The 15,673-nt window shown below is 36.9% G+C and overlaps 1 protein-coding gene across 1 annotated transcript; it reads left to right on the top strand.

The window, feature by feature from the left end:
• Positions 1–23: 23 nt before the first annotated feature.
• LOC146739431 (uncharacterized) lies at positions 24–8,486 on the top strand. The gene is made up of 13 exons (XM_085502781.1): positions 24–153; positions 240–512; positions 751–1,020; positions 1,172–1,459; positions 1,613–1,841; positions 3,599–3,645; positions 3,863–4,009; positions 4,096–4,368; positions 4,607–4,876; positions 5,028–5,315; positions 5,469–5,697; positions 7,907–7,962; positions 8,270–8,486. Exons 1-13 carry the CDS (start codon positions 24–26, stop codon positions 8,320–8,322), a joined length of 2,553 nt encoding a protein of 850 aa, XP_085358907.1. The 3' UTR covers positions 8,323–8,486.
• Positions 8,487–15,673: the final 7,187 nt, after the last annotated feature.

The raw sequence follows: 15,673 nt of genomic DNA, 5'->3' as shown, positions 1-15,673 counted from the left end.
TTATAGTTCAACCACCTTGCCCTATGGGAATTCCTTTAATTGGTGCTGATGGGAGTCCCGTTGGTTGTGATTCTCTTGATAAGCAGTGTCCATTTGGCTACCATTGTTACACACATCCAACTGACTTGACATATGTGTGCTGCCCAAATACAGGTGAGTGCACAATACTCATTTAGTTCATGAATAATCGCGAATCATTAAAATTTCATGAATAATGTATGCCTGGAATATACTTGTAGAATGTGTGGATGGTGCATGGACTGTGTGGTTCGATAGAGATAACCCAGGAGGTACTGGGGACTGGGAAACGACATCCCTTGCCATCGAGTTGTATGGTGATAACATGTGTACCGATCCATCGGCGATACAAGTGCATACCCTTGACGGTATTCCTGCAGAAGATACTGATGAAATATTCTTGCATTATTCACCGGACATTGGCTTTGTGTGTCGGATGGCAGATCAGCCAGATAACACTTGCCTTGACTATCGAGTGAGATACTGCTGTCCAGGTAACACATTTATTATATTGTATATTGCAGGAAAACCGGTATACATTCACATGTTATGTTTTCTGAGTCACAAATTAATCAATAATTCCTTTAAAATAGTTGTGTCACCGTGTTCCGCGGGATTTCCATTAATTGTTGAGATGTTGTCCCGTGGTTAAAAACATTGATTCCTCGTTGTGGCATGTCCGATAACGTTGTGTAATATGCAGTATTATATGTGTAATTTTTGTTCAAACAGCTAATCCCCCATGTGATGGTGAATGGTCACAATGGTTCGACGAAGACAGTCCAGAAGAAGGGATTGGCGATTTAGAAACGCTAGCAACACTATGTGAAAAGACGTGCAAACGACCCAGCGCAATTCAAGCCCAGACTATTGATGGCATACCAGCTGAATTAACAGGCGATGTGTTACTCAGCAATGATATCATTAATGGATTTGCTTGTTTGAATGAAGAACAGGACGATGAGAAATGTGAAGATTATAAAGTCAGATTCTGTTGTCCTGGTAAATCAATATTCACAACAAATAATGTTTTTACGTTATTTTAGTTGAATATTTGAATTTGAGTATTACTTTGAATTGAATACTTATTATAAGCGAAAAACTGTCTCGTCTCATTAACCATGTTTTTCATTTATGTAATATCACTACACAGAACAGCCAGATTGTGACAAGTGGACAAAATGGTTCAACACCGATAAACCATGTGAAGGTTTAGATGCAGATCGTGAAATCACCGCCGTAATCCAAGATGAATATCCAAATGAAATGTGTAAAAATCCGTTATTCATCCAAGTTGTTGTCGCCGCCACTGAACAACCTTCATCAAGCACCGGGCAGGTATTCCTACATCACGATGTCGATCCTGGATTTGTTTGTCTTGACAAAGATCAGCCAGCTGGTGATCAATGTCATGATTACAAAGTTCGATACTGTTGTGACGGTACGTATTTTTATACATTAAATATGTTAACTATCACGTACGAACTTGTCATTTCACAGACAAAGTTGTGATTGCTGCATTCGCACCTGAGCGTTTCCATGAGGTGTAAAATTATTTCCTGAGAGCTCTGAACGTCACAATGCTTCCTTCCAGAACAACTTAATAAACCCGGACAATGCACAATGGTACCTTCTATCGACGATGTCCGTCCAAAGGGTTACTGCTACTATGACTGCCAAGATGATACCGATTGCCAGGGGAAGAAAAAATGCTGTGCTTCTGGAATATGTGGCACCATTTGTATGGATCCTGTGTTCATATGTTTCCATGAGGGCGTTATTTTCCAGGAAGGCGATGGCAGAAAAGAATACTGCAATACCTGGTAGGTTATTAGTGATTGTAGTGGACATTCGTTACGTAATACTAAAGATGAACTAGATACGTTTATTATTAATTTTTATTCAAAAGACTATATTGCATTATGCTAACACCTTGGTTCGAAGTCGCTTATTTTTAAACATATATTATATATTCTTGTTTAATTTTGTTGCATTGCTTGATGGATTCAGTTATAGTGTGGGCGTTGAACCCAATATTTACATGCCAATCGTTTGGGACATTTCAATTCATAACGCAACTGTAAATTGGAAAGCGTACATGCAACCAGTAAGCATGTAAGCGAAAGCAACTTAAAAAGAGCGGATGAAGCCACTAGGAGTAAACAAACTGTATTAGTATTACAAAAATATTTAGTGACACTGACAGAAATGAGTGAGTTATGATACACCCTGTCTGGGGCTTATTATTTTTAATCTCTGTCCCAATATTTGTACTTAATATGGCAGTTTATTCAATTAAACTATTTTCAAATGTGCGGTTCCTATCATTACTATAATAACATGTTATTGAACTGCGAAAAAGATCAATATTTGGTTGTATGGCAATTTCCCACATTTTACCCTATGTAAAACAATTTTCCAAATAAAACAAAGCCAGCAATGCTCTGATGTCATGTAGTCGAATAGCCTAACCCTGAGTACAGTCCTGTAGGTTGGTCTCCTTCCGCTGATCATTCGGCCCCCACAGTATTGAGAAGTCGCATAGACCGAGAATTCGACACCCGCCTACAAATATATGGCGGAGAACCGTTCTGCCGTTTTCATGACGGTAACCAGCTAAAACCTCTTTCGACCCCCCTTTCTAACTCTTCCCACAAAAATAATATATCGCCCCTTTCAAAATGTATTTACCCACAAATTAATGAATATTCATGAGCACAGAAACTACCACGTCATTAATAAATTAGCATAATTAAAATAAAATTGCATAAAGTGTAGGTACGTCTTCTGGAGTCCTGCCAAATTATCTAGAATGGAAGCAAAAAATTAAGTAAATCATAATGATTAGAACACTGTAAATAGCTATATAAACAATGCAACCTGATTTTACCGTCCCACGACATCGACGCAGAAAACTGGAGCAAAAAAATATTTCCTGATCAATTGCGATGTGTCCAGTCCAAATCAGCCGTGTTTTTATCGGTCGCTAACGTCGGTATAATCCGCCATTTTATTTGAGTGTGTTTGCTACCTGACTCTGCCCGGTGACGTCATCATGTGCGCTATAGAAGGAGATCTGTGATTCGTTGACTAAAATCGTCGATAGTGGGTCTCTTGGAAATATCGTTACATAGGCATCGGGTCAGATGTATGTAGGGCGGAATTTTAAAAAAATTAGAAAATCAAAGTAAAATAATAAAATAAAAAGGCATTAATAACAAAAGTAATAAAAATAAAATTAAAATAAGTTTATAGCCAAAATAATTAATTAAAGCCCGTACACTACATCAGATTTTAATCAGATTGCATTTATGACTACGCCAAGTGGTCGTTTCGCTCCGTTAAGGTGTTACCGATATACACATATATCCACACGAACATTGACGCGACATTACCCGGGGACATTTGTGTAGTAATTTCGAATATGCTCTCAGTATTGTGCCCGTATTACCATTAGATTAGAAATTTGCCTAATCAAAATTACATCAACGATAGCAGATAACAATTTGTACCTTGTTGTATGTATTGCACATAATCTTGAAACACTTAATATAAACTGCGTTTGTTTAAATTTATTTAGCGAATGTAGAAACGGCAAGTGGTACTGCAAACCGGACCCTGATTGTGGCAAGTTAAATTATCAAGAAGTGCTACTGAGACTAAAACATTATTGAATGTCACTATGTAAAAATGTTTCCATAATATTAATTTGTATAGAGAAGCGTAGGTAAACGGGTAAGGTGCAGTACAGTTGATATAAAATTTAATTTAAATGCACCGTGGTGTGTACTACATATTCTATGGCTCACTAATAATTACTGCCTGGGTGTTTGTAATATTATAGTTCAACCACCTTGCCCTATGGGAATTCCTTTAATTGGTGCTGATGGGAGTCCCGTTGGTTGTGATTCTCTTGATAAGCAGTGTCCATTTGGCTACCATTGTTACACACATCCAACTGACTTGACATATGTGTGCTGCCCAAATACAGGTGAGTGCACAATACTCATTTAGTTCATGAATAATCGCGAATCATTAAAATTTCATGAATAATGTATGCCTGGAATATACTTGTAGAATGTGTGGATGGTGCATGGACTGTGTGGTTCGATAGAGATAACCCAGGAGGTACTGGGGACTGGGAAACGACATCCCTTGCCATCGAGTTGTATGGTGATAACATGTGTACCGATCCATCGGCGATACAAGTGCATACCCTTGACGGTATTCCTGCAGAAGATACTGATGAAATATTCTTGCATTATTCACCGGACATTGGCTTTGTGTGTCGGATGGCAGATCAGCCAGATAACACTTGCCTTGACTATCGAGTGAGATACTGCTGTCCAGGTAACACATTTATTATATTGTATATTGCAGGAAAACCGGTATACATTCACATGTTATGTTTTCTGAGTCACAAATTAATCAATAATTCCTTTAAAATAGTTGTGTCACCGTGTTCCGCGGGATTTCCATTAATTGTTGAGATGTTGTCCCGTGGTTAAAAACATTGATTCCTCGTTGTGGCATGTCCGATAACGTTGTGTAATATGCAGTATTATATGTGTAATTTTTGTTCAAACAGCTAATCCCCCATGTGATGGTGAATGGTCACAATGGTTCGACGAAGACAGTCCAGAAGAAGGGATTGGCGATTTAGAAACGCTAGCAACACTATGTGAAAAGACGTGCAAACGACCCAGCGCAATTCAAGCCCAGACTATTGATGGCATACCAGCTGAATTAACAGGCGATGTGTTACTCAGCAATGATATCATTAATGGATTTGCTTGTTTGAATGAAGAACAGGACGATGAGAAATGTGAAGATTATAAAGTCAGATTCTGTTGTCCTGGTAAATCAATATTCACAACAAATAATGTTTTTACGTTATTTTAGTTGAATATTTGAATTTGAGTATTACTTTGAATTGAATACTTATTATAAGCGAAAAACTGTCTCGTCTCATTAACCATGTTTTTCATTTATGTAATATCACTACACAGAACAGCCAGATTGTGACAAGTGGACAAAATGGTTCAACACCGATAAACCATGTGAAGGTTTAGATGCAGATCGTGAAATCACCGCCGTAATCCAAGATGAATATCCAAATGAAATGTGTAAAAATCCGTTATTCATCCAAGTTGTTGTCGCCGCCACTGAACAACCTTCATCAAGCACCGGGCAGGTATTCCTACATCACGATGTCGATCCTGGATTTGTTTGTCTTGACAAAGATCAGCCAGCTGGTGATCAATGTCATGATTACAAAGTTCGATACTGTTGTGACGGTACGTATTTTTATACATTAAATATGTTAACTATCACGTACGAACTTGTCATTTCACAGACAAAGTTGTGATTGCTGCATTCGCACCTGAGCGTTTCCATGAGGTGTAAAATTATTTCCTGAGAGCTCTGAACGTCACAATGCTTCCTTCCAGAACAACTTAATAAACCCGGACAATGCACAATGGTACCTTCTATCGACGATGTCCGTCCAAAGGGTTACTGCTACTATGACTGCCAAGATGATACCGATTGCCAGGGGAAGAAAAAATGCTGTGCTTCTGGAATATGTGGCACCATTTGTATGGATCCTGTGTTCATATGTTTCCATGAGGGCGTTATTTTCCAGGAAGGCGATGGCAGAAAAGAATACTGCAATACCTGGTAGGTTATTAGTGATTGTAGTGGACATTCGTTACGTAATACTAAAGATGAACTAGATACGTTTATTATTAATTTTTATTCAAAAGACTATATTGCATTATGCTAACACCTTGGTTCGAAGTCGCTTATTTTCAAACATATATTATATATTCTTGTTTAATTTTGTTGCATTGCTTGATGGATTCAGTTATAGTGTGGGCGTTGAACCCAATATTTACATGCCAATCGTTTGGGACATTTCAATTCATAACGCAACTGTAAATTGGAAAGCGTACATGCAACCAGTAAGCATGTAAGCGAAAGCAACTTAAAAAGAGCGGATGAAGCCACTAGGAGTAAACAAACTGTATTAGTATTACAAAAATATTTAGTGACACTGACAGAAATGAGTGAGTTATGATACACCCTGTCTGGGGCTTATTATTTTTAATCTCTGTCCCAATATTTGTACTTAATATGGCAGTTTATTCAATTAAACTATTTTCAAATGTGCGGTTCCTATCATTACTATAATAACATGTTATTGAACTGCGAAAAAGATCAATATTTGGTTGTATGGCAATTTCCCACATTTTACCCTATGTAAAACAATTTTCCAAATAAAACAAAGCCAGCAATGCTCTGATGTCATGTAGTCGAATAGCCTAACCCTGAGTACAGTCCTGTAGGTTGGTCTCCTTCCGCTGATCATTCGGCCCCCACAGTATTGAGAAGTCGCATAGACCGAGGATTCAACACCCGCCTACAAATATATGGCGGAGAACCGTTCTGCCGTTTTCATGACGGTAACCAGCTAAAACCTCTTTCGACCAATCTAGCGATCACAAATACCTTTTTTGTGGCCGAAAAATGAACCTACTGTACTGGAGCATTGACAAAATCTAGTTTTACGCAACGAAACAACGTTTTGTTGATAAATACGTCAAGAACAAGATGGCGGCGTGTATTTTCGGTTGACATTGGAAAATGTCGATTTGATCGACCGTAGTAGGTCTCTTATGTAATTTCCCTTCCTGTTAAGGTATTTAGAATAGTTGGACGTATCGACCTTCTCATTTTTTAACTGCAAAGCTGAATGCCTCTTTAATCACCCGAACATTTCTTCACAATAGTGTCGAATTCCCAGTCTATTCGACTTCTCAGGAATGTGGGGGCCGAATGATCAGTGGAAGAAGGCCAACCTACAGGACTGTACTCAGGGCTATCGAATAGCCGTGACTGTCGGCACCGGTCGTATTATAAGTTTCACAATCCGTAACCGGAACCTAAATCTCGCTGCTATGTGTATCGATCATTTGGTGTCACGTCTCTCAATTTTCTATTCTTAGCTGCATTACATATATAATGTTGAGTTCAAACAATTGAGTAATTTACAGTAATGTGGCAGTTGTGCCGGCTGACACTGTTTTTTGCAACTACAATACTGCATGATTTCTTATTAACCAGGTTTTGAGTCGTATTGTTCACACCATCACTAATACAGCTTTTTAATACATACTGTAAAACATGTCTTTTTCGCGACCATGTCTTTTTTGCGAATTTAGAACTCATTCGCTAATTCAAGATGTCGCTAATGACTTTATTATAAATTCAAAATGGCCGCCAGACAAGGAAATCAACAATGACAAAAGAGATTCGCTAAATCAACATTTTACCACAATTTGCTAAAATTGCATGCCGCTTTTTCGACATGATTTACAGTACGTTTAACAACCAAGTACTTATAAACGTTAAAACGCTACATTTCTCAGGTTGGATCACGAGGGCGCTGACAGATGGTCATTTCAATGTTTAGATATGTTAAGAGAAATGCATTCTGGATGATAATAGGACCCTTTTCTTCATATGCAATAATGTCAAGGAAATTAAGAAAGAAATGAAGAAATAATAATTTTGCAAAAAGTTCTTGAGCGATTGCTATAATTATAACATTCTTAGCTTGATTGAAAATGTCAAATCGTGGTCAACACAAAATAATGAATGCTACCTGGTCTTATTTCGTTACCATAACGTATCCACCAGATTCGTCTTCGTGCTTAATGATCCGTTTCAACCTTATGTCAAATTAACGTTTCTGAAGTGCCAATCCAAGCAGTCAACAGTCTGTGTGTATGATTCTATAGTGGCCAGTTGAACCATCATAATAACACATGTAAGCCAACCACTTAAATTACATCAGTCTAATGACAATTATTATATCCTTTGACAGTTACTGTACGAGCGATGGAACTTGGGCGTGCACAAAGATTCTGTGTGGGGATACAGGTACGTTTTATTTAACAAGTTATATTGTTAAGTTCTAGATATTCGGACCAAAGCAAACGACAAAATTGACCGAGTCACAATTTTCTACATTTAATACAACTACGTATCTCAGAAAGCAGATGGGAATTTTGAATTGCCTTAAGTTAAACTTGGAAACTACTGTAAAACAATTCATGTGAAGCAAGTTTGGAAATCTCGTTTTATTCATGAAATATACCATGTATATGGATTTTATTGACAATAAAGGTGATTATTACATCCATAAAATATTATAAAATTAAAATAATTCATTTCATTTTCTTTACAGTTATCGAGGCAGTCGAGCTCGAGGCTACCGCTGAAAGACTGACAATAGGCTGAGATAACACTTCATTGAATTCATCTATTTAAGTCATCCTTTAATCGGCAAACCCCCTCTTCGCAAATAAACTATACGATCAATAACTATGGCTGGTTACGACAGCTAATTAATATTCAATAATTGTTCCTTCGAATTTATTCAAATAAACTCGGCCTGTAAATAATGTTGTTGTTGCTGTTGTTGTTTTCGCACTTTTCGGACGACAACAATATGACCACCATTGAAGTAAAGTTAAAACATACCCATTGGCAGACTATTCAACACACAACAGGGTAAATTAACAATTACTGTATACAACAAAAAGGTGATACGAAAACATTGAGCACGCGTCATTCTGGGTAATAATTGCCTTGTTAAGAAGACACTTGCATCAATCAGACAAGTGATATTGATGTTATCTGAGATTTATATTTGACTACGCGCTAATTATGTCTGCAAAAAACAACTTTTCAAATGTTAAGGTTAGTCTTTCTCGAGTAAAATCTTGGTTTAATTGTTTAGATGAAAAAAATACAATATCCCTTTAAACAATGAATGTGTAAGCACATCGAATGTGTTGCGAATGCATATCGCATTGTAAGTGGAGTACCAAATTTATTTCTTTGACATGTGATTAATATGGCATATACTCTTTTCGACAACCGAATTCAGTATGGCTTAGCTATACCCATTTGCATTGACTAGAGACAATATAGTTAGCAAGATCCTCTTGGTGACAATATTCTGCATTGCCATCACGTAATTCATAAAGAAAGGCAAACATACTAATCATAATCCACTGTCAACCAACATATCCATAAATCCATTCATGCTCTGCCGACATCCTACGAACATTCTACTGCCCCTCTCTGACTTTATCACATCACTACACCAACTACAACAACAGCTGGTTTATTATTCACTTTCCTGCAATATGTAAAGATCACCTTTGAAACGACGCCCGCTATATTGGGAGGGAGAATGACATTTATTGTACCAACAACCTCCCTCCAACTTTGTATTTTTTAATATTTTGATTTTAGATAACTCGTACCTTCTGCATTATTGCTTGTTTTAGGTCATCATGAATTGTGGAAACATTTACAAATAATTGTTAGCTCTTGTCGTGTTAAACGTACTCTTTATTGTGTACATGTTTCCCGCCACACCGTACGTAAACTGGTTCCTGTCGGGACGATTTTTAAAAAAATTGTGTGATTTTAGATTGAAAAAAAATATTTTATCCACTCGAAGTCACCCTGACTGATGGCGTCCGCCCTCTATCAGAATCATAAAAAAACGATGTTTTTTTAGCGTGTACTGTTAATGCTAGTACGGTAGTGAGTAGTTTTCTTTTAACCTATCAGAGGGCGGTATGATTTGCGGCAGTGTAGCGTAAGAGGCAAGTAGCCCTCCACCCATCTATACTACAAGCAGACGAAGAGATCGTTGAATAGTTCCCGAAATATTATCAAGTCTTGCATATAACGGCATTGGAAAGAATTAGAAGCAAATTTTTGACGGGTATATTTCCAGCCGCGATGAGAAACAATCGCGAGAAGTTGCACCATTTTTGTGTATGACCTTTAACACGACTGTTGAACTCGTTGAACATAATGTGCACGTGGCCTGCATAATCTAATTAAAAATTCATATACGAATACAGCAGACACAACAAGTCGGGGGGGATTTCGTGGTGATTAGGTATTTCGCGGCGAGAGGGTATTTCGCGGGAATAGTTGAGACAGCAGAGACAATATTACGTAATTGGCACTGCCGACGTCTTGTCAGCTTTGTTTTGTTTGCGAAGCTAGTTGATCTCGTTTTAGGTAAATCAGGGAGCCAGGACAGGAAGTCACGAACTGAGGGCAGCAACTCACTTGCATATAACATCAAGAGCAACATAAACAAACTTTCCGGACTTTTAATCACATACGCGTTCCTTGGTTTCCTATATTTTAAAATCGTTTTTAGTACGTTCCAACATTGACAAAGCTCCGAAATGTTAACACTACCTAGCCTGTTGCGCCGGCCAACTAGTACAAAATGAGATTTTACCGAGTTTAACTATGTAATTTCCAAGGTGATTGGAGGGTATCAAAGGAGTCACCAGCTGTAATTAGTGCACGTTGTACCCAGGTCAAAACTCGTACTCGTGATTTTCATTAAAAGAACGCATTGGATTATTGAAAAATACATGTTTACCACACATGTGTCGCACATGAGCTTAGAACACGATTCCAGTTGCCAGGAATTGCCATAGACGTCCGTGTACAACAAAACATTTTTTCAATTCAGATAAATAAAATAAAGTGACTGTAAAATGAATATATATTTTATTCATTAACGCCTTGATAGCGATTTGTTTTGTATTCCATTCTTAATCTCCATCATATTGACCCAGCATAACTAGACCCTCAATCAAATGAATTCTAATGTCACTGTATTTCCACGGTTTGCACACGTTAATTTGGCGTACGTTTACTTTACCTGTCTATTTGACACTTCCGGTTGTTTGACAGTCTTGCACGTTTACTGTGGGTCTTGTATTTAGTTGTCGAGCCTGAAACATGGTGAACCAATTCTGTGTATTTCAGGTCCACGTGGTGAGCCATTTCTTGCGATTCTATGATATTAATTACTAGTTTTCACAATAATTGGAAAGACTTTCTATCAAGCCATGGTAAATGTACATGCAGCTACGCAATATATATTGGACGTATGTTTACAAGCAATATACGGCCTTATTCATTGCAAATTACGAAAACTTAACCAGACTGCTTTGAAAGTACACATTTTACTTTTATTCGTTTCTCATGAACATTGTATTAGAAGTAACGGTAACACATTTTTCTATACACAATTTTAAATATTCGGTTTAACTCTGTCTGCCATGTGGTCACTTAATTCATAAACCTACCATTTAAGCTTTGTATTTATGTTATGGAATATAAAATTAGGACAATGTGTCTCAATATCGTTTAAAGCTTGACTCCTAACAACTCTATTGCAGCTGCAAATATTATATTTACCCGTGATAAATTACCCACTGACGTCTAATCATATGGCCAACAAAATCCCGTAAAATATTTTTTTTTTAATATTCCATCTTCCATTCAGTCCTTGATATGATCAGTCTCTTATCTCACTACTACAAATTTTGTCGCCATCTTCAGTTTTTTAGGTTTTGGATATGAGTAACATGGCTGTTACAAACTAGTGAATGCATAATTCATCGGGTTCCAAGCCTAGTGGCTGTAGTGCCAAAATACACACGCTATATGGATAAGCTGTACTGCCATGTGACACACATAGTGAAATTCAAATTTGTATTGTGTTTTGCATTGGATAGAATGCGAAATAGTACCATTTCGATTACAAATGTACAATTTGAGAATTTCAAAATATTACGATTTAAAAAAAAATAGATTCACATGCATTAATCATGCACTGCAATCTATGTATGGTTTATGCCGTCCAATGGAAAAATGACCATACGGAGCATATGTGAAAGTCGTGATGAGAAGAAATGTTGTAATGTCTGGATCATGCGCATATATTGGGAGAAATAACATCTGAGCTCATAATATATTCTAGGGTAATGCCATAGACGACTTCTTCAGAACTCGATGATAATCGATCCATATTGCATTTTTTTTTACTTTTAGCAGAATAAAGAAAAGATGCATTATTTTATAACAATACCTGTAAACGATATGCGGTTGCATTTACATAATCGTGATTGTACAGACGTTTTCCGGATTTCATTGCAATTACTACAATTGACAGGCTACAGGGCATCTCTCAAAAGTATGCATATAATTAACTGAGAATACTAAGAACAAATCATGTGAAACCTCAACCATATCAGTCGTAAGGTTGCGTTTCTACTTTTTCTATCACCCCTCCCATAACTAGCTAAAACATAGAACGTGTAAACAGTTCAAAAAAGATAGATAGACAGACTGATACCAAATCACGCAATGAATCCCTTAGACGAACAAAGTAGACCAAGAACCTACCCTCAAAAACAAACAAACCCTTCTAACCCGACGAGTGCCTCATATTTACAAATTAAATTAAACTGAATTAAAAAAAGTCTACAGTTCATTTTTCATTACCAATCTTAAAATCCTATGGTGTACTTATTGGCCATGGGGTGGTACCGTACATATTTGCAAAGCGGAAATGCTAAGTTAATAGTTTTTACTTTAAATCCACACCACTGCAAACTGCCAAAACATGCTATTCAGTACTCCAGGCGTATGTCAACATCATTTGTAACAAAGCACTGAAATAAGATATACGACATTATTAATGGCAAATTGCTATACTGTAAATATGTGTTTTAAGGTAGAGATGCAGTATATTTGGCTTGCTTTTTAATTGAGTAATTAGACAATGAAGATGGTATTATATATCCAACATGTTATATATTTTCCGAAAGCTTATTATACAAACTTTGTAAAACTTGTCTTTATTTTAAATATCCAGAATGCGTTTTTGATTTTGGACAAAAGTGGTTTAAAAAAAAATAGCTTAAAAACTTCAAGTCCGTTTGTGGGTAAAATTACATCACTGGATACCTTGGTATACTACTAATTCAAATGCGTCCACACATCTCTCTAACGGCTTTCAAAGTCGCACAGCATGACCTCAAAGTTCACTCTTTTCTATTTATGCATAATTTATATATCCATGTTAATTGCGGACTTGTTATTTTTGTTCCACTCGCCGAAATAAACTGTCCGGACGCATTTTGAAGGGGGAACACCTTGTCAATAATGTGTGAAAATTTCGAGGCAAATGGCCAAAGCGTCTATCAGCTATTTTAATTTAAAACCCAAGAATTCACCAAAAATAGAAGACGAGAAAAAGGCTAATTTGTATATTTGCGCGTTAAACCGGGAATTACGGCTTTGTCATACTTTGTCATACTTTCTAGACTATTGAAATTGAAAGTTAACGTATAGACATAGACATTTTATGTAAAATCGTTGGACCAGAACAACTGCTCTTGAATATATAAATCAGAAATACGTCATGCATACCAGTGTTTTGATGGGGTCGGTAAAAACACGTGGCAATGCCCAGTAAATATGACGTCATCTCATGAATTATTAAACAGGGGGCGGTCCTAGGAAGGTGACCTTTTATCACGATCAAAACATCACGGCTTCTCTTCGATGTATTTTCAATAAAAAATCTACGAGTATTTCAGAGCTATGGTTTATCGTGAAGAGTACAAAGTAGGATATTAAATTATTTATCCTTGATGATTTTTATGTAGTATTGAGAACCAACTCCAGGAAGCAAACGCACAATAATGAATAATCGCGTAATCCTGGAATCGAAACGCGAGGCACAGAAGTTTTGTTCATCGTTTCCAATCCCATTTTTCCCACTGCAACATATTTGTTAAAAGAAATATTTGAATTCTGTTCGTTTTTTAAGGAGGCATTTTTATATTTTTTCCGGTTTTGGCAACGCCTTATTCAGGGATTTTCTAAGACAGTCGCAGACAATCAGCGCACGGATGTACGTACAAAACATGCTGTTGTACTACCGGCGACGGTCGCCTGCAAGAAGAGAGCTCCAGCTCCTAACGTAAAAGTTTTAAAATTTCGACCGGTTTTAAATAATTTATGTTGGAAATCTGACATGTCTTAAGAGTGCAAAATTAAGGTGCATTTTCGAGCGGTCGAATTTTTCTGAATAGAAATCGGCAAATGAAAAAAATAGGAGTGCTAAACAGTGTGCTTCGTTAGTTTAAAAAAGATGGAATGTCCGTCAAATTGACGTAAACTTCCCCATTTTTCACGGAAAAAGCAAAGGTCGTGACCGAGTTGCAGGCTAAAAAACTCAAAAATCAAAACAAAATCATCAATCAGTAAGTATTATGACAAGGAAAACAAAACATCAGACGCGGAGAAGCGGTCAGCGCGTCAAAAGAGTTGTATCAAGTAATGTATCAAGTTACCTCTCTCTGTGATTTTTTTTTCATTGAAATTATTTGGTTGTTTTCAATTAATTTTAGCGTACCTCTGCAATTTATTTTAGCATTGTCAGTTGTTTGCTTCATTGAATTAAACGGAGTTCGTCCGGTTGCAAACAAAGCTGTCTCGCACCACCTAGCAAAACTTGCGAATGATCGAAGTACAGGTACCCATTGGACAAAAGATACACACAAGTTTGTATCTCCCCGACCCAGTGCAATATATCCGGTTAGAATCAAAGCTCACGTGCCCCTTATTTGAGCGACCAGATTCTGCCGTAAATTCTGGATTGGATTTAGAAAAAAAAAAAGGACTTTTAAGGTGTATTTTGGCGTCATTTTCTAAGTTTTACCGTAGTCATTGACGCCTATTCAAGAGTATGATGTTTATTGTGACTGGCGTGAATGGGTAAGCTTCGTTTCGACAATGAGCAGTTATCACTGTAAACAATGTTAAATTATTCTTCACATGCTCAGTTTATTTTTTGAGAACAATTATTTAAAAATAAAATCTCTCAGTCAATCAGAAACTCGGACTCATGCCTTCAGGGAAAGTCATGTTTGGAAGCTCACATCGATTTTGTTTTTCGTTCGGTGGGCTGATGCCTTCAGTGTAGCTTTTGCCTCTTCCGACATAGAAATCATCTGAATCTTCTTTCTACCACTCTTTCTTTTCACACCACGCATAATGTAAAGATAAAAATTAGGAAAAAACGCTGAGGAAATATAATGTTTGGTTTGCTGAGAACTGATTTGAGAATAATTGCACATGCGCGTAAATTGAATGAACTATGACCCGTACAATCTCGATTTGCATATTGTCAATCAAAGGTCCTGTTATTTGGTTACTCATGCAAATTAGGCAATTGGACATAAACATTGCCACGTGTGAGTGTTTTTTTATTTTTAACCAGAAAATAAACAGCAATTTTAATGGTGTTCCAATAAGAATTCATTGGTCAAATTTTCACAGAAAGTTCTTTAGATACAAATCTATATGAAAAACGTAAAAAACTATTTTTGATTGAAATTCACAAATAAAATGCATCTCTACCTTAAACGGTAAACAACGCCATATTTTTTTAATTGGAGAAGCCTGCCTCATGTAGAAGAATTGGAAACACCTGTTTTAGCTCACTGTTTTGAATGCACCGTTATACACTCAACATTTACGCGTATTTTATTACACATTATTTGTATTTGCGAGCGTGCCCACCGCCTGAACATTGTCCCAGCTCAACACTTTGCAGTTAAAGATAAGGGGAGTTTCTTACTATTAATTGGTAATATAAATATGGAAATTTGGACATTTTCAACAAGTCGTAGACAATGAGTCATCGTAGAGATAGTGTTTCATCCATCAGTTATTAAGTTTA

The sequence above is a fragment of the Saccoglossus kowalevskii genome, chromosome 8 (genome assembly GCF_978046115.1).
Source record: "Saccoglossus kowalevskii chromosome 8, keSacKowa6.1, whole genome shotgun sequence".
Taxonomy (NCBI): domain Eukaryota; kingdom Metazoa; phylum Hemichordata; class Enteropneusta; family Harrimaniidae; genus Saccoglossus; species Saccoglossus kowalevskii.
This window is presented reverse-complemented; position numbering and strand designations above follow the sequence as displayed.